At 45.8% G+C, this 20,169-nt stretch overlaps 1 protein-coding gene across 1 annotated transcript; it reads left to right on the forward strand.

Annotated features, from left to right (window-relative positions):
• The first annotated feature begins 10,551 nt into the window (after positions 1-10,551).
• On the forward strand, positions 10,552-14,644 carry LACRT (lacritin). The gene is made up of 5 exons (XM_033223544.1): positions 10,552-10,657; positions 12,224-12,277; positions 13,074-13,211; positions 13,619-13,720; positions 14,502-14,644. The coding sequence occupies exons 1-5, from the start codon at positions 10,600-10,602 to the stop codon at positions 14,561-14,563; spliced, it is 414 nt and encodes a 137-aa protein (XP_033079435.1). The 5' UTR covers positions 10,552-10,599; the 3' UTR covers positions 14,564-14,644.
• Positions 14,645-20,169: the final 5,525 nt, after the last annotated feature.

Consider the following 20,169-nt stretch of genomic DNA (forward strand, 5'->3'; position numbering starts at 1 on the left):
TACTTGGAGTATGTGCATGTTTTCCTTAAGAAGGGATGGGGTAAGAAACCTGGCCAGGAGCCCAAGAGGTTGGAGGAGCACCCTATGAGGCTTCATTTGGCACCCTGGCCCTTCCTCCCGAAACACAGCTTCCAGACCCAGCCTTCCCAGAAAGCATAGTTCCAGCAAGTTCTTTGATTCATGCCCAGCTCCTCACCCATAAGGTCTAAGCCTCAAGTTCCAAACTGGTTGCCTCCTTATCCCTCACTCTGCCTGCCCAATGCCGTTTTACTATGCATCAGTGTTGAGTGGGACTTTTCCCATTGCCTTGAATTTGACTCTAGGACCCACAGCTAGAATCATAGACCCCAAATACCCCACATTTCACGGAGAACTTCTGATATCTGGAGCCTGCCCACCACCCTGGGACTTCCTTAGAGCTAGAAAAGCCAGCCCAATCCCAATCAACCACAGGACTATCATTCTCTGCCCTGTGGAGAAGGAGAAAAGTGGAATCATCAAGATCACTGGCTCTGTGAGGAATGCAGTGCTCATGGCAAAGAGGTTTTTCTTGAACATCTCCATGGAAGAAGGGAGGGAGATGCTTCTTCTATCCTTCAAGTCAAGTGAAGGGCTCTGGAAATCACTCCTAGATTGAAGGTTCCAGTCCAGGAGGAGACAGGCATCTCCCCCACCAACCACTCACCCCCAGCTGAATGCACCCTCTAGACTGACCTGAAGCTGCCCAGACTGGAGCATGGTAGGACAGCTCTTGAGAAAGCCATGTCCCCAGGTATCAAGATTATATTAATTAGGGAAGGCTAATCTACTATAAACAATAATCCAAGATATAATTGCACAAACATACATAAGTCAAGGTGGTTTGCTCCAGATTTGGGGGCAAGAAGCAATGGTCTGTCTTCTCCACAGAGTCATTTAAGGATTCCAGGATGTCAGCAACCCTGCCATCTTCAATATCTAGCTTCAAGATCATTCTGTCATCTTTATCACCATTCCAACTACAGAAAGGGGGAAGGAGCATGGAACAGATTGCTTGGAGGTTTGTATGAGCTATACTAGCAAGTAATACAAGAACCCACTCCCAGTGGCCACACCTAACTGCAAGGACTGGAAATGCCTAGCAGTAAGATGATCAGAATGAATGTTTGCATCCCTGTAGCAACTTCTGCCACAGGGAAAAGTGAACAAAAAGGCGGGTACCTGTTTATCATCTGACATTTCTAGAAGCAAGAAGTTTTTCATGGTAGCTCATGGAAGAGATGCAAGAAGACACTCTCATCCCAGGCTCCTGAGGCCACTGAAGAGCAAGGAAGAGAACTTAGGATTCCCATTGCTCTCATGAGTACATTTAGAAGAAGGACCGAAGGCCAATAAGCTGTACAGGGGGCTTCCAGGCTGAATGGGAGGAGGCAGCACCTGGTGAGAGGGTTGAGAGTGTGGACCACTGGCCTAAGGGAACTGTCACTCTTTGAGGGGTTCCACAGCAATGGCAGGCCTGGGGTGAAGCTAACCACCATCTATCTGGTGACCACCACACCCTGTATCAGTGGAGGCCTCCAGAGAAGAATGGAGACCAAGCCAGGAGATCAGGATTTCTCCCTCATTGACTGTGATCAGTGACCTTCGAAGATCTCTGTCTGCCCCATCCCACCTCCCCTGAGATCCGGAACCAGACCCCACCCCTTTTCGTGTCTCTCCAGTGAAGCATATGCTGGGGAGAGGAAAGGGAGGTAAGATTTTAAACTGGATGGACTCTCAACAACCACAAGCAACTAGAACACATGGAATCTTCTAAATCTGTCATGAATAAATGGGAAAGGGAGATTTAACAACACATATAAGATGCCCCCCAATTTAGGATGGGGTTACAGCCTGATAAATCCATCATAAGTTGAAAATATAAGTTAAAAGTACATTTAATATACCTAATCTACTGAACATCATAGCTTAGTCTTGCCTACCTTACACGTGCTCAGAACACTTACATTCACCTAAAACTGGGCAAAATCATCTAACACAAAGCCTATTTTCTAATAGTGTTGAATAGCTCATGTGATTTATTGAAAACCGTAATGACAGTGGAAAATAGAATGTTTTTATGGGTACTAGAAGTATGTCTACTGAATGTGCATTGTTTTCTCACTGACGTAAAGTCAAAACGTTGTTAAGTCGGGGACTATCCGTATTTGGGAGCACTGTTTGAAGAAAAACAAACTCCACCAAGTCCTGCCTATTCAAGAAAATATTGTTGCTAAAAATAAACCCACAGGCATCAGGATTTGTCATCATAACGATGATCAAGGGGCCATGCACAGTGGCTCATGCCTGTAATCCCAGCACTCTAGGAGGCTGAGGTGGGTAGATTGCCTGAGCTCAGGAGTTCGATACCAGCCTAGCCAACATGGTGAAACCCCATCTCTACTAAAAATACAAAAAGAATCAGCCGGGCATGGTGGCGTGTGCCTGTAATTCCAGCTACTCAGGAGGCCAAGGCAGGAGAATCGCTTGAACCTGGGAGGCGGAGGTTGTAGTGAGCTGAGATCTCTCCATTGCACTCTAGCCTGGGTGAGAGAGCAAGACTCCATCTCAAAAAAAAAAAAAAAAGATCAAGGACAGCCATTTCTAAAGGGGTCTTCTGTTATATATATTAAAAATTCAAATCTAATTCTCAAAATGTTAAGGAAAAAGCAGAGACAGAAACAAAGGTAGAGCATGATAAAACAAGCACAATTAAATGTTGACATTTGGGAGCTTAAGTCCCCAGTGGATCTAGAAAGATGATGTGAAAATTCTTTGTACTATTTTTACAAATCCTCTGTAAGTCTGAAGTTATTTCAAAACAAAAAGTTAGTAATGCATATGTTAATTAGCTTGATTTAGCTGTTCCACAATGCACACATATTTCAAAACATCACATTATATATGATAAATATATACAATTTTCATTTGTCAATTTTTAAATTAATTAATTTTAAAATACTACAAAGTAAAACTATTAAATGAAATGTTCAGAAATATAAGAAAATCAGGAGTTTTACAAGAGAATCCAGATTTCCAATTTTCCTTGAAGAACTGAATGTCTGGCAGCCATCAGCTCAAGGCAGAGGGAGCTGACCACTTTACAAAGGGCAGGCACACTCCAGTTTGCTCCAACTCAACCACTTCCTCCTGATTTCCAACACCTGAAAGGGAAGGACAATTACTATTTATCATCGCACATATGCTGCTGTTTGCCTTGTACCTGGACTGCCTGGCTCATTAATGGTACCTGCTTGATTCCTGTAGGCATTGAAATTTGCAACCCTTAGCCCTGGCCTTTGACCCCAAGTCCTTTTCTGGACATTGCCAGATGAGGTAGCTAAACCCCATGGGAGCCATGAGAATCCTTTTTGCTTAGACCACAGGCAGAAAGAGGGCCCACTTATTGGTCTTTGTGGACTGTTCCACAGCTTCCTGGAGCTTACCCCTTACTCCTGTGAAACTAGAGATTAAAAAAAATCCTTCCCCTTAAGATCTGGAAAAAGCTTTCCGAAGATGCACACAACATGTCTTTTTTTTTCTCTGGGCCCAGTTGGTGTACACTAAATCTTCCAAGATCAAAATGCTGAAGGGTATTGTCCTAGTTAATTTTATATGTCAACTTTGCTGGGCCACAATGCCCAGATATGTGGTCAAATATTATTCTGATGTTTTTGTGAGGATGTTCTTGGATGAGATTAACATTTAAATTGGTAGACCTTGAGGAAGGCAGATTGCCCTTCATAATGGAAGGTGGGCCTCATCCAGTCAGTTGAGGCCTGAATAGAACAAAAGATGGACCTCCCCTGAGCAAGAAAAACTTCTACCAGAAGGTGGCCTTCAGACTTGAACCACAACATCAGCTATTTCCTGGGTCTTCAGCCTGGCACCCTTCAGACCTGAGCTACAGCTTTTGGACTTGCCAGCCTCCATAATCACATGAACCAATTTTTTAACATAAATCAACTCTCTCTCTTTCTCTCTCTCTGTCTCTCTCTCTCTGCCTCAATCTCTCTATATATATGTGTGTGTCTGTGTGTCTATATTCATACTATATATAAATACATATATATACACAAATACACACATATCCAATTAGTACTATTTCACTGGAGAACTCTAACGAATACAGGTACCAGTTGGTTAAAACTAGAGAAACTTAACGTTACAGAGGCCTCATATTTATTTTAAAATGGAATTTAGTATTCCAGCAAGGAGTTGTGGTTGACAGCACAGACTTTGAAGCTAGGAAGCCCACGTTGAAATCCAGCTCTGCCACTCACTAGCTGTGCCATCATAGGCCAGCATCTTAAACTGCCTTAGACTTAGTCTGCTTATCTAGAAAGTAAGAGTATTAATAGTACTTTATCTCATTGGGTTGTTAGGAGGATTAAATGAGATTAAAATGGATAAAGCTCTGAGAATAGTGCTTGGCATGTACTACATGCTGTATGTATGTTAAAGAAACAGAATTCACATTTTTTAAAATTTCACTCTATTGCTTTGTCTGTACACCTCCCCGATGGCCAAAGTGGAAGATCAGAGGCATCAGAGGAGTGTGGCAGAGCTTGTGCAGGCCACAGGGCTTCGCAGAGAAGACGAGCCATGTTGAGCACAGCAGCCAGGATAGAATGACCCTTGGAGATCAACGTATGCCTGTGTCCTCAATGCAGGAGCAGGTCTACCCTAAATAGTCCATGTCACTTCCTCCCTTTGGAGTCTCTGCTTCCCCACCAGCCCCCAGAACACGGCCTAACACACAGGGAGGGGAATGAGGAAAAGGTATTCGTCACAGTTCATATAGGAAGTGGTGTATCAGTGGAGAGGTCCAGGCAGAAAACAGATGGCACACTCAGGAGGGCATATATATATATATATATATATATACTGTAAGTTCTAGGGTACCTCTGCACAATGTGCAGCTTTGTTACATATGTATACATGTGCCATGTTGGTTTGCTACACCCATTAACTCATCATTTACATTAGGAATTTCTAATGCTATCCCTCCCCATCCCCCCAGCCAACAACAGGCCCTGGTGTGTAATGTTCCCCACCATGTGTCCAAGTGTTCTCATTGTTCAATTCCCACCTATGAGTGAGAACATGTGGTGTTTGGTTTTCTGTCCTTGTGATAGTTTGCTCAGAATGATGGTTTTCAGCTTCATCCATGTCGCTACAAAGGTCATAAACTCATCCTTTTTTAAGGCTGCATAGTATTCCATGGTGTATATGTGCCACATTTTCTTAACCCAGTCTATCATTATGGACATTTGTGTTGGTTCCAAGTCTTTGCTATTGTGAATAGTGCCGCAATAAACATATGTGTGCATGTGTCTTTATAGTAGCATGATTTATAATCCTTTGGATATATAGCCAGTAATGGGATCATTGGGTCAAATGGTATTTCTAGTTCTAGATCCTTGAGGAATCACCACACTGTCTTCCACAATGATTGAACTAGTTTACACTCCCACCAACAGTGTAAAAGCATTTCTATTTCTCCACGTCCTCTCCAGCACCGGTTGTTTCCTGACTTTTTAATGATCGCCATTCTAACTGGTGTGAGATGGTATCTCATTGTGGTTTTGATTTGCATTTCTCTGATGACCAGTGATGATGAGCATTTTTTCATGTGTCTGTTGGCTGCATAAATGTCTTCTTTTGAAAAGTGTCTGTTCATATCCTTTGCCCACTTTTTGATGGGGTCGTTTGATTTTTTTCTTGTAAATTTGTTTAAGTTCTTTGTAGATTCTCGATATTAACCCTTTGTCAGATGGGTATTACAAAAATGTTCTCCCATTCTGTAGGTTGCCTGTTCACTCTGATGGTAGTTTCTTTTGCTGTGCAGAAGCTCTTTAGTTTAATTAGATCCCATTTGTCTGTTTTGGTTTTTGTTGCCATTGCTTTTGGTGTTTTAGTCATGAAGTCCTTGTCCATGCCTATGCCCTGAATGGTATTGCCTAGGTTTTCTTCTAGGGTTTTTATGGTTTTAGTCTAACATTTAAGTCTTTAATCCATCTTGAATTAATTTTTGTATAAGGTGTAAGGAAGGGATCCAGTTTCAGCTTTCTACATATGGCTAGCCAGTTTTCCCATCACCATTTATTAAATAGGGAATTCTTTTCCCATTTCTTGTTTTTGTCAGGTTTGTCAAAGATCAGATGGTTGTAGATGTGTGGTGTTATTTCTGAGGCCTCTGTTCTGTTCCAATTGGTCTATATCTCTGTTTTGGCACCAGTACTATGTTGTTTTGGTTACTGTAACCTTGTAGTATAGTGTGAAGTCAGATAATGTGACGCCTCCAGCTTTGTTCTTTTTGCTTAAGATTGTCTTGGCAATGCGGGCCCTTTTTTGGTTCCATATAAACTTTAAAGTAGTTTTTTCCAATTCTGTGAAGAAAGTCATTGGTAGCTTGATGGGGATGGCATTGAATCTATAAATTACCTTGGCCAGGTGGCTCACGCCTATAATCCCAGCACTTTGGGAGGCCAAGGCAGGTGGATCACAAGGTCGGGAGATTGAGACCACAGTGAAATCCCGTCTCTACTAAAAACACAAAAAAGTAGCTGGGTATGGTGGTGGGTGCTTATAGTCCCAGCTACTCAGGAGGTTGAGGCAAAATGGCGTGAACCCGGGAGGTGGGGCTTGCAGTGAGCTGAGATTGTGCCACTGCACTCCAGCCTGGGCGACAGAGCAAGACTCCGTCTCAAAAAAAAAAAATTACCTTGGGCAGTATGGCCATTTTCACGATATAGATTATTCCTATCCATGAGCATGGAATGTTCTTCCATTTGTTTGTGTCCTCTTTTATTTCATTGAGCAGTGGTTTATGGTTCTCAGGACTCTTTTTTTTTTTTTTTTTTTTTTAAGACTCTTGGCCGGGCGCGTGGCTCAAGCCTGTAATCCCAGCACTTTGGGAGGCCGAGGCGGGCGGATCACAAGGTCAGGAGATCGAGACCATCCTGGCTAACACAGTGAAACCCCGTCTCTACTAAAAATACAAAAAACTAGCCGGGCGAGGTGGCGGGCGCCTATAGTCCCAGCTACTCGGGAGGCTGAGGCAGGAGAATGGCGTGAACCCGGAGCGGAGCTTGCAGTGAGCTGAGATCTGGCCAGTGCACTCCAGCTTGGGTGACAGAGCGAGACTCCGTCTCAAAAAAAAAAAAAAAAGACTCGGCCGGGCGCGGTGGCTCAAGCCTGTAATCCCAGCACTTTGGGAGGCTGAGACGGGTGGATCACGAGGTCAGGAGATCGAGACCATCCTGGCTAACACGGTGAAACCCCGTCTCTACTAAAAATACAAAAAACTAGCCGGGCGAGGTGGCGGGAGCCTGTAGTCCCAGCTACTCGGGAGGCTGAGACAGGAGAATGGTGTAAACCCGGGAGGCGGAGCTTGCAGTGAGCTGAGATCTGGCCACTGCACTCCAGCCTGGGCGACAGAGCGAGACTCCGTCTCAAAAAAAAAAAAAAAAAAAAAAAAAAAGACTCTTTAAGGAAAAATGTATCTATTATTTACAGAGATTCAAGTAAGGACTAGCAACAGCAGGAAGTCTGAAGCAGCGTGGTTGGGGGGTGAATAATGTCACCTGACACCAAGAGATGGTGCTCTGGAACAGAGACAGACAGAAGCTGCAGTCAGAGAGAAACAGCCATTGCCACACTATGCTGCATTAAGTATCTGTGTCTGTAAAAATTATTCAAACATTTGGTGACTTCACACATCATTTCTTATCCACAGGTGCTATGGGTCAGCAGTTCAGGTACAGACACACCCTCAGACTCAGAGTCTCTAATGAGGCTGCAGTCAAGGTATCATCAAGGCTGCAGTCACCTCAAAACTCAGCCGAGGAAAGACCCACTTCCAAGCTCAATCACGTGGTAGCTGGCAGAGTTGTTCCTCACAGATAGCTGGACTGAGGGCCTCAGTTCCTTACTGGTTATAGGCTGGAGGCTGCCCTCAGTTTCTTGCCACTTTGGCCTCTCCACAGGACAGCCTCACACATGGCCATTCACTTTATCAGAGCAAGCTGAGAAGATCCAGAGACAGAGTGTGTGTAAACAAGACTAAAGTCATAGTCTCAGAAGTGACTACCTCATCACTTTGCCATCTTCTATTTGTTAGGAGTGAATCTTGAGACCCAGCTCAGTTAAGCAGAGGAAATTACAGCAAGGCACCAATGCCAAGACATGGGCCTCACCAGGAGCTATCTCTGAAGTCATCCTACCACACATGCCAAAGCAAGGGAGGGAGCAGGAGGAACAAATGCCTTGACCTGTCCCTCTTCCCATCCTCCCATCTCCCACGTGTCTTCCATTGGCCAAACTCAACTCAAAACTAGAGGGCATGGGAGCCCAGGTGATACAGCCCATAGAGGCATCCTTCTAGACCAGTGCAGAGATGAGGCAGAGGGGAGAGAGGTACAACGAGCAGCCCATGAGACAACACACAGATCAGCGAACTGACAGTCATCAAGGAGGTCAGATAACCTAGAAGACAAGACATCACACAGAGCAGCACCTCACCCATATCCATGAGGTCTGTCAAGACATCACCCAGAGCAGCACCTCATCCATATCCATGAGGTCCGCCTCTTTCCTCTAATCTATGCACCCAATTCTTTCCCAGGCTCTATAATTTGGGGTAACATTTCTCCTGGGCCCTGTTATAGAGTAACGAAAATTTTCTATAAAACAAATGTCCCTACCTTTCACCTCATCCTTATTTATGTAAATGCTTGCCTCTTTAATTACTGAGGCCAGGAGGAAGAGTTGGAAGAGGAAAGGACTACGCAGTGACATTTGGAAAGACCCTGATCTGTGACAGTTCTAGTGTTGACACCAAAGTTCTCATTTCCTCTTAAAAAAGTCTTGTGCAAATAGCATAATTTGCTTCTGTTGACTTTTTTAATGTGCTCGTGGAGACTGCTCAGGATCTAGATCTATTTGGGATCTGTAGGACTTCTTCTTCAGTGTACACACACATGCACACACATATGTGCACATACCCAGGGCACTGGTGCCATCAAAACTTTCTCTTATTCCTCAGCCTTCGCCATTCCAGGTAAGACCACTACCACCTTCAAGGCTCCCAGGCCCAGCCCCTCAGCCAGGTAGTAATTGCCAAGGCTTTAATGTCCCACCCCATTAATTTTATCTTCCTTTATCTCCCGAAAAGATTAATGCTCTAAACTCTGGCACCCAAAACACCCTTATGTCAAAAACTCTTCAACACGCGCTTCTCATACTCATCTTTAGAGCTACCATGAAGCAAAGAAGCCTCCAGAGTCAGCCCACATGGGGCCTCCAGAGTCAGCCCACATGGGGCTGGGTGAGTGCTGACACCAAGCAAGGGGAAAGTCACAAATTGACATCCAGCGCCTTATTCTCCACCCTTCAGCCCCTCCGCTGCCTCCTGCTCCATGGCCCATTCTATTAATATCTAGCATTTAGCACCAGCCTCGACAAAAACCTACCTGGAAAGATGGTACAAGAACCCCACACAACTCCGTAGAACTTTGCTGTCTAAAAAAATGCTTTGCCGTATATTATCTCACTTAATCTCCACCACTATGCTGTACATAGAAGCCACAACTGCTAGACAACAAATAAAAATCCTATAACTTTTCAAATCCGAACGTTTTCATATGACAAAGCCAGAACTCAAAATCCAGACCTCTAGAGTCCCAGATCAGGAGACGAAGAAACCCCAAGTCAAAGAGAAGCTTCTCTAGAATAATCTGCTTTTCTGGATTATTCACACCATGAGTCAGCTCCCCACTTGAAGTGAGAACCAAACTCCAATTTCAGTGAACCACTATCATGCTTTGACCAGAAGAGTCTCTCAGAAATGCGGGGTCCCATTGATTAGGCCTGAAGGCAGAGATTGACAGGCCTATGTGAGCCTGGAGGAGTTCTTTTTAGGGGCTAGATAATGTCAAGAACAGAGAACAACTCCAGAGAAGGCACACGCACCTTCAAACCCATCCCCTCACAGGGAGAAAGTAGCCAGGAACTCAGGCCTCAAGTGTTCTGGTTGTGGCCTCCCAGGGAAAGGGGCTCACTTTGTTTGGGGAAACCTTCAAACCCTGCACTGAGTCCTACGTAGACTGGGACAGAAGGTGAACAACATAATCTCCTGAACCCTCAACCTCTTCCTGGAGAGATAACAAGATTAAGATTTCTCTACTAGAACCCTCAACAGACATATCCCAGAAACTCCCCAAGTGAAATGTGCTCTGCCTACTGTCCCTGAGAGCCCTGGGGTGTGAACCCAGAGGGCAGGTATGGTGGGGAAGGGAGGAGGGAGAAAGAAAAGGGATGGCTGGGAGTTAATAGAGAACGGCTCCCATCCAGGACCTGCCTGCAAGGCTCCCAGGTATCAACCAGCCCAAGCTAGCCTTTGTTGACTTAGCAGGTGACAGTCTGGGGAAGAAGGGGAGGAGGATGTGGAAGTCACACCTCTCCAAGCTTGGTTCCCATTGGCCCTTGATATCCTTAAAAGGGCCCAGCAGTTTCAGCATCCTTATTCCCCGGACTCTCTACAGATTCTGTGGTTATACTCACTCCTCATCCCAAAGAATGAAATTCACCACTCTCTTCTTCTTGGCAGCTGTGGCTGGGGCCCTGGTCTATGCTGGTGAGTATGGCCTTTCCTCTGCACCCCACAAGAATCCTCCCAGGCCAAGGACGCCCTCACTCCTGCCTTCACCTCCCTCCTCCTCTCTCAGTGCTATTCTGGCTTCCCTGCCTCGGCAAGTGACTCCTCTCCCAGTTCTCCACACGTGGCCTCTGCACCCCACTGGCCAGGGAAACCCAGAACTCTCTGGCCTCTGCCTGCCCTCCCAGCTCATCTCCTCACACACCATTGTTTACCCACTAGGCTCAGCTACACTGGCTTCTTGCGGTTCCTCTGGGCCACTGCATGTAGTTGAGCAGGGTGTCTCCTACACGAGGGTGCCCAGGCAAGGAGTGGTAGAAGCTTAAAATCTGGCCCACACTCTACTTGCCAAGCAGTGAGCCTGGCCCCTGACTGTGTCTCTTAGGAGGAAGGGATGCTGTTTTCTTGTTGTTGTTGTTGTTGTTGAGACCGAGTCTCCCTCTGTTGCCCAGGCTGGAGTGCAGTGGCGCAATCTCGGCTCACGGCAACCTCCACCTCCTGGGTTCCAGTGATTCTCCTGCCTCAGCCTCCCGGGTAGCTGGGACTAGAGGCACGCACCACCATGCCCGGCTAATTTTGTATTTTTATTAGAGATGGGGTTTCACCATGTTGGCCAGGTTGGTCTCGAACTCCTGACGTCAGGTGATCTGCCTGCCTCAGCCTCCCAAAGTGTTGGGATTACAGGCGTGAGCCACCGCGCCCGGCGGGGATGCCTTTTTTAATCCACAGAAGCACCACTTGGGCCATGATGATCCTGCTGTTCATTGAACATCAGGATCTTTCTTCTTATTCTTTCCTCATCTGGAATGCCTTCCCTCTCCCTGGCCCCTTCGCCCAACCAACTCTAATGCCACCTGGCCAATGATTTTTCATCTAGGAAATCTCAGTTTAGATACAATTCCCCCAAAAACGGCTTCCATGCACATGTGGAACAAATCAGATCCCATATGCTCTTCTCGCACCAGGCTGCACGTTCCCTTCCAGCACTGTCACACCAGTCATTAAATAATTCCGTAAAAGGACAGATGTAAGCTCTGTCAGGGCAGGGGACTTGTCTGCCCTCTTCAGCACTGCCCCTCCATCTCTTGGCACAGAGTTTTGCATAAATGTTGTGTTGAAAGAATAAAGAGGATCAGGGCTGGGGTCTCAATCCTGGAAATCACTCAAACATGGCCCCATGACCCCCACATACTGTCCTCCTCCACCACAGAGGAGGTTGAGCCCCTCTGACCATGGCCAGCTCCCTGACAGACACCTCAGGGAAGCTTCCCAAGCCAGGGGCCAGTCAGGAGGAAGGCACTGTTCCAAGAGACATTGCACTTCTCAGAAAGGAACCTGTTTCAAAAGCCACAGGAGTTAAACATCAGAGAGTGCCCCACTAGACCCACTGATACGGTAGAAGCGCACGTCCAACCAAAAGGGAAATTCATCCCCTTCTATCCATGAGCATTCCTAGGAGATAAACTTTGGGAATGGGAGGGGAGGGTGGTTCGGGTGGGTCCGGTTCGGTCCTTGCTCTCATCTGGTGTGTTTCCTGCATTGCAGAAGATGCCTCCTCTGACTCGACGGATGCTGATCCTGCCCAGGAAGCTGGGACCTGTGAGTCCTCCCCTCCCACCTGTCCTAGCCCTCGTTGGGAAGCTTTAACAGTTAGGGATGTGAGTGGTGGCTGGGAGAAGAAGCCAGTGGGAGGAGATCTGAATTCTGTGCTTGGTGGTAATGGGGAGGGGCAGGTAATATAATAAAGAAGGTAGCATGGGTTGAAATGGCACAAAGCTAAGGACAAAAGAGGATGACCCAGAGAGGCAAGGCCAATAGGGAACATGGGGAAAAGGTTATTGTGAATAAAAGGGAGAGAAACATGAGGTTAAGTGGTAAGGGCAATGTCTCACATGGCATTAATACCTTCACCTGCAAACACCTCCCATTACTCCCAATTCCTTAGCAAGGTAACCGTTATCAGGCCTCTAACCTCATTTCCCAACCCCATTTTCCATGACTCTCTTTTATGTCATACCCACATCAGCTAAACTGAACTTGTTTCCATTCCCCACACCTATCCCACACATGCCTTCACCTGACCTCTTACTCGCTGCCTGCCCCCAGCGAAGCCTCTTTGGAACATCCTTTCCTGCTAACATCCTGCCTTCAAGATCCAGCTTCTCTATGAAGTGCTCCCTGATTCTCACCATCCCCTAGCCCAAATCCTTCCCCAACCTTGTCCACTGCATTCCAAGAGACACACAGCATGCAGAAATGCTATGTCCCTTAAGGGGGCAGGGTTTAAGCCATATCACTTCTGTATCCTGGCACCCAGCACACATTAGGTATCCTGGATTCCAAAAGAACCAAACATTTTGGCTTTGCTAAAATCAATCAATTTGTGCATTCATAGCTAAGCCTAACGAAGAGATCTCAGATCCAGCAGCATCTGCTTCACCCCCAGAGACAACCACAACAGCCCAGGAGACTTCGGCAGCAGTTCAGGGGACAGCCAAGGTTACCTCAAGCAGGCAGGAACTAAACCCCCTGAGTAAGTCTCTGTCTCTATGTCAGATCAACAACCTAGAAAAATCTCTGGCTGCAGGCCCACATCACACTTGCATGCCCAGAGATAAGCCTGGTGAGAAGCAGGTAGACTCAAACACCTGAACACAAAGGCACAAATGGGATTGTGCACTGCACCCACACAAAACATTTCCACAATAGTAGATGCTGCAGCCTGCACTATACATGGTTTCTGTCCTGGCTCACACAACTTCCTATGAAAGAAGTGCTGGAGCCCTCAGCAAAGCTTCTGCACTTTAGGACTTTGTGTAGGGATGATGTCCTGGGTGGAGTGGGGGACGGGTGGGGGGCGGGGTGCAGGCGGGGCAGTGCAGAGTTCTCTTTAAATGAGGTGAATTTTCTGCTGATGTGATTGTTCTGCTCCAAAATTAGAATCCATAGTGGAGAAAAGTATCTTACTAAAAGAACAAGCTTTTGCAAGAGCAGGAAAAGGAATACCTGGAGGCGTGGAAGGTGGAAAACAATTCATTGAAAGTGAGTGCATCCCAAGGCAAGGCTTTGTGGGAATGAGAATACTCACCACCCACCATCCAGGGATGGGAGATGGGAGAGAACTTGCCCCATTTCCACTCTCACATATGAGACTTGGAATTGCCACAGCCCCTGCTGTTGAAGACCCCTCACTTTGTGCTTTCATATGTTTCCAATTTCTCATCCAGATTCAAATTGCTGGCTGGACATGGTGGTTCACGCCTGTGATCCCAGCATTTTGGGAGGCCCAGGCAGGTGGATTGCTTGAGCCCAGGAGTTCAAGACCAGCCTGGGCAACACGGCAATATGCCATCTCTACAAAAAAAAAATACAAAACTTAGCCAGGCGTGGTGGCGTGTGCCTGTAGTCCCAGCTACTTGGGAGGCTAAGGTGGGAGGATCACCTGAGCCCAGGAGGCAGAGGTTGCAGTGAGCCGAGATCGTGCCACTACACTCCATCCTGGGTGACAGAGAAAGACCCTGTCTCAAAAGAAAGAACATATTCAATGTGCCATGTTGTCTGATATTGATTCCCCTGGGGTCTAACCCCCAACCTTCCCACAGTGGAGCTGCTTGCTTCTATTCTTCTTGCCCCCTGCCCCTGCCAAGGTGGGGAAGAGGGTAGGTCCTTCAGGCTCTGGTGAATCTAATCTCAATCCCTCCAACTTCTGTGTAAGCCTCTCCAGAGTCTCAGTAAGTCTGGAAAGCAGAAGATGGAGTTGAGAAGAAATGAAAGGAGTGGAGCTGGCACCTAAAAGCCTCATTTGTCTCATCTTTCCTTCTAGAAGGAAATGAATTTGCACAAAAATTGCTGAAGAAATTCGGTCTGTCAAAACCGTGGGCATGAGAAGCTGAAAAGAATGGGATCACTGGACTTAAAGCCTTAAATACCCTTGTAGCCCAGAGTTATTAAAACGAAAGCATCCAACTTGCTGTGTGTCTGTGCTCTATGGGATGGGCCCTGGAGGAAGGGCAGGGAGAAGAGCCCTCCCTGGACCAACACAAGGCATAGGATGTCCTGACCTAGGCCCTTGGCCAGTCACAGCCTGCCTAGAAGGCAGAGCCTCTAACAAGGCCTTTTATTCACTTTGAGCCACATCCACATGTGCTGAGCCTCCTTTGAGTCCAAATGCCACTCCAGTTGTCATCCACCTCTAATTCTTCACACATTACTCCTAGTGACATTTGAACATTTCCAAAAATTAAATCAACTTCCAAAGGACTAGGATTTATCATCCTGAAAATAATCAAAGCCTAGGCCATTGATACTAAAGCCACTTTCTGGTACCTTTATCGGAAATTCATCTCTCCTGCCTTCTACTCATACATTCTACACTGGGCCAAATTGGCTGGCAATGGCTAATTAGGTCAGACAGTAAAGTAATGAGCCACTACAGTGACAACTGGCACTTGACTGAAAAGACCAGTCGAATCCATTAAAGTTATTCTTGTGATGCGGTGCAGAGAAGCCACTTTTGACTGTGTTTTAGATGTGTGAATTATCTTCCCCAAAGGACTAAAGTCTTTCAAAGGGGTCTCGGTCACCTCTTCCTCCTCCTGAAACTTTGTTTTCCTCCCCCACAGTTCAGGGCTGTGTCTTGCACAAAGATGAATCAGGGAAGATCACTCATGACTTCAGGGGTCAAAGAAAGCAGTCAGATCTCCTTGCCAGACCCCTCCCCAGGCTGGGCACATGGTCTTCTGCTCTTTAACATGCCCGGAGTCATTGATTCTAGACTGTTGTTCTCACCCCATCTTAGTTTATTTTCTGTTGCTTATAACAGAATATCTAAAACTGGATAATTTACAAGAAGTAAAATGTACCTCTTACAGTTCTAGAACTGGGAAGTCCAAGGTCAAGGAGGCACATCTGGCAAGAGCTTTCTTGCTGGCAGGGAATCTCTGCAGGATCCCAAGCTGGAACAGAGAATCACATAGTGAGGTGGCTGTCCATGCTAGCTCAGATCTCTCTTCCTCTTCTTAGAAAGCCTCCGGTCTCACTCCTGTGGCAAACCATTAATCCATTAACTCATTGATTCACTAATCCATAGATGATTTATCTATTCATAAGGGCAAAGACCTCATAACCCAATCATTTATTTTTCTTTTTCTTTTTTTTTTTTTTTAAGACAGAGTCTTGTTCTGTCGCCCACACTGGAGTGCAGTGGCTCAATCTCGGCTCACTGCAACCTCTGCCTCCCAGGTTCAAGTAATTCTCCTGCCTCAGCCTCCCAAGTAGCTGGGATTACAGATGCCCACCAGCACACTTGGCTAATTTTTTGTATTTTTAGTAGAGACGGAGTTTCACCATGTTGGCCAGGATGGTCTCAAACTCCTGACCTCATGTGATCCACTCGCCTTGGCCTCCCAAAGTGCTGAGATTACAGGCATGAGCCACTGCGCCCAGCATGACCCAATCATTTCTTAATAGCCCTGCCTTTCAATATCGTTACTTTAGGGGTTAAGTTTCAATGTAAGTTTTGAAGGGGACGAACACTCAAACTATACCATTCTACTCCCAGCCCTCTGAAACTCATGTCCTTCTCAAATATAAATACATTCATTCCAACTCCACAGCCCCAAAATCTTAACTCATTCCAGCACCAACTCAAAAGTCCAAAGTCCACAGTATCATCTGTGAGCCTGTGAAATACAAACAAGTTATTTACTTCTAAGATACAATTGTGGTAGAAGCATAAAGCAGACATTCCCATTCCAAAATGGAGAAATAGACAAAAAGAAAGGAGTAACAGGTCTCAAGCAAATCTGAAACCCAGCAGGGCAGACATTAAATCTTAAAGCTGAAGAATAAATCTCTTTTGACTCTGTGTGTGGCCTCCCATCCACACTGGAGTGTGGGTTAGGCCCCCAAGGCTTCATGCAGACTCACGCTTACGGCTTTGCTGGGTGCAGCCCATGTGACTGCTCCTAGGTATTGCAGTCTGGGGCCTGAAGCTTTCCCAGGTGGGTGTTGCATGCTGCTGGTGACTGCACACTTCTGGGGTTCCAGTAGTTGTCCCACTCCCACAGCTCCACTAGGCATTACCCTAATGGAGACTCTCTATTGTGGCATCACTTCCATGGCTCCACTAGATGAGGACTCTTTGCAGTGGCTCTGCCCCTGTGACAAATCTTTGCCTGGGCTCCTAGGCTTTTGATGACATCCTTTGAAATCTTGGTGGAGGCTGCCAAGCTGCCACAGCTTTTGCTGTCTGCAAGCCTGCAGAGTTAGCACCACCTGGACACTGTCAAGGTTTATGGCTTGTACCTTCCAAAACTGCAGCACAAGCTACAACTGAGGTCACTTGAGCCTTGGCTAGGGCAGCCATGAAGTTCTGCACTGTGGTTCCAGGGGCAGAGTCCCAAGGCACCATTCTGCCCTCCTAGACTTCTGGGCCTATAACAGGAGGGGTACCCTCAAAGATCTCTGAAATGCCTTTCTGGTCTTTCTTCATTGTCTTGAGGAATAGCATCTGGCTCCACTCTACCTGTGCTAATCTTTTTAGCTGCATCCTTGGTTTCCTCTTCTGAATGCACTTTTTCACTCTTCATGTGGCCAGGTTGACAGTTTTCCAACTCTTTCCACTTTACTTCCCTTTTAATGTAAATTTTCTTTATCTTTATAATTGTCTTTGAATTATTCCTTTGCTCCCAAATCTCAGCACAAGTGGCCAAAAGTAACCATGCACCTCCTTCTATATTTTGCTTAGAAATTTCTTCTGCAGATACTCTAGTGTGTCACTCTCAAGTTTGGCCTTCCACAAAGCCCTGAAATGTAGACACAGTTCAGTCAAGTTCTTTGTAAATTTATAACAAGGATGGTCTTTACTCCAGTTTCCAATACCTTATTCCTCAGTTCCATCTGAAATATCATCAGAATGGCCTTACTCTTCATATTTCAACTAGCATTCTGGTCACAATCGCTTAACTAATCTCTAAGGAGTTCCAAACTTTCCACAGAACTGAGGTTCTCCATGAGTTCTCCACCCCTACAGCAAACTTCTGCCTGGACATCCAGGTGTTTTCATATATCCTCTGAAATCTAGGTGGAGGTTCCCAAACCCCAATTCTTGACTTCTGTGCACTCACAGGCTCAACACCACATGGAAGTTGCCAAGGTTTGGGGCTTGTATCCTCTGGAGCTACAGCCCAAGCTCTATGTTGGCCCCTTTCAGCCATGGCTAGAGTGGCTGGAACACAGAACACCAAGTCTCTAGACTGCACAGAGCACAGGTACCATGGGCCTTGCCCATGAAACCACTTTTTCCTCCTAGGCCTCCAGGCCTGTGATGGGAGGGGCTGCTGTGGAAATCTCTGACATGTCCTGGAGACATTTTCCCCATCATCTTGTGGATTAACATTCAGCTCCTCGTTACTTATACAAATTTCTGCAGCTGGCTTGAATTTCTCCTCAGAAAATGGGATTTTATTTTCTATTGCATTGTCAGGCTGCAAATTTTCTGAACATTTATGCTCTGCTTCCCTTATAAAATGGAATGCCTTTAACAGCACCCAAGTCACATCTTGAATGCTTTGCTGCCTAGAAACCTCTTCCACCAAAAACCCTAAATCATCCCTCTCAAGTTCAAAGTTCCACAAATCTCTAGGGTATGGGCAAAATGCTGCCAGTCTCTTCGCTAACACATAACAAGAGTCACCTTTGCTCCAGTTCCCAAAACAAGTTACTCATTTCCATCAGAGACCACCTCAGCCTGGACTTTATTGTCCATGTTGCTATCAGCATTTTGGACAAAACTATTCAACAAGTCTCTAGGAAGCTCCAGAATTTCCCACATTTCCCTATCTTCTTCTGAGACCTCCAAACAGTTCCAGCCTCTGCCTGCTACCCAGTTCCAAAGTCGCTTTCACATTTTCAGGTATCTTTTCAGTAACACCCCACTCTACTGTATTAATCAGTACTAATACAGTACCAGTTTACTGTATTAGTCCATTTTCATGCTGCTAATAAAGACATAGCTGAGACTGGGCAATTTATGAAAGAAAGAGGTTTATTGGACTTACAGTTCCACGTGGCTGGGGAGGCCTCACAATTATGGTGGAAGGTGAAAGGCACATCTCACATGGCAGCAGACAAGAGAAGAGAGCTTGTGCAGGGAAACTCCTCTTTATAAAACCATCAGATCTCATGAGACGTATTCACTATCACCAGAACAGCATGAGAAAGGCCTGCTCCCGTGATTCAATTACCTCCCACCAGGTCCCTCCCACAACACATGGGAATTCAAGATGAAATTTAGGTGGGGACACAGCCAAGCCATATCAGCAGGGATTTCTGTCTGTTCTTTTACTTCTATATCCCCAGTGCTTAGAATACTGCCTGAAACACAAAAGGCACCCAAGAAACATTGGCTCAATGTTGAATGAGTTCACCCACTTCCACCCACCTCCTAATTTATATCCTTTGAGATGAATGTCTCCATCATCTATGTTCTTAGAATATGCATTTGCATGTCTGCTATAATACTTCTTTGCCAGAGAGGCAACACTTCAGAAGTGGGTCCAGGTGGAATTCGTCTCACAACGCCTAACACTCGGCAGGTAACAGGTGGTTAACAAGTTGTCTGTGTAGTGAATGAAGGAGAAGCAGGCTCTGGGATTACCTGCCTACAGCACCCCCAAAATTCCCCAGGTTCATCCTCCTCAAAGGAGAGAAAACTTCAACCATTTCACATTCACAAATTGGTGACTTTGGACACACAGTGATTATGACAAAGACTGATGAAGGGGCAAGAGCTAACCCCAGATACTGTTTCAGAGAAAACCCCAGTCCTGATGAAATCCCTTCCAACCCCAGAGCCAATGGCAGCAATCCAAAGGGCCTATGAGGTACAAGGAGCAGATAATTTCCCCTTGTGGCACAGGCCTGTGGACTATGTGACTTTATTGTGAGGAGAAGGTGGACCCTGGAATGTTCGAACTACTCAAGGCATACACAAACACATCTGTACCAGATGAAAGGCTGAGCATAGCCTTCTACCTCCCCTTCCACTCAATATTTCATGAAATGACTGAAAATGCTGATTTAATGAAAAACAGGCTACTTCTGGGTTCACAGTCGTTTTCCTGCTTTCTGAGGTTATAGAAGTTTTAACATTCAGATGTGGATGATATGCTAAATAAATTATATACAAATTAATGGGAGGAAACATTCGATAACACAATTCTAAATGTAAGGAAAATAAATAAAGATATACATACCTGCTAATTTCTTATCTTGGAAACCAACGGAATTTTACAACAAGGAAAATAAATGCAGATATGTAAATTCCATCTTAGATGAAAATAGAAAGCCCTTACAACCCCAAATAACACTTTCTTTGAAGAAATTCTGCCAATTCCAGTGAAACTGGAACCAAATGGAGGTAGGATGCTGACACAGTGTCCCATAATAACAGATCATGGGCAGAGCTGGCAATATGCAGACTTCTCTAA

Source organism: Trachypithecus francoisi, unplaced genomic scaffold (genome assembly GCF_009764315.1).
Source record: "Trachypithecus francoisi isolate TF-2019V2 unplaced genomic scaffold, Tfra_2.0 Lachesis_group11, whole genome shotgun sequence".
Taxonomy (NCBI): Eukaryota; Metazoa; Chordata; class Mammalia; order Primates; family Cercopithecidae; genus Trachypithecus; species Trachypithecus francoisi.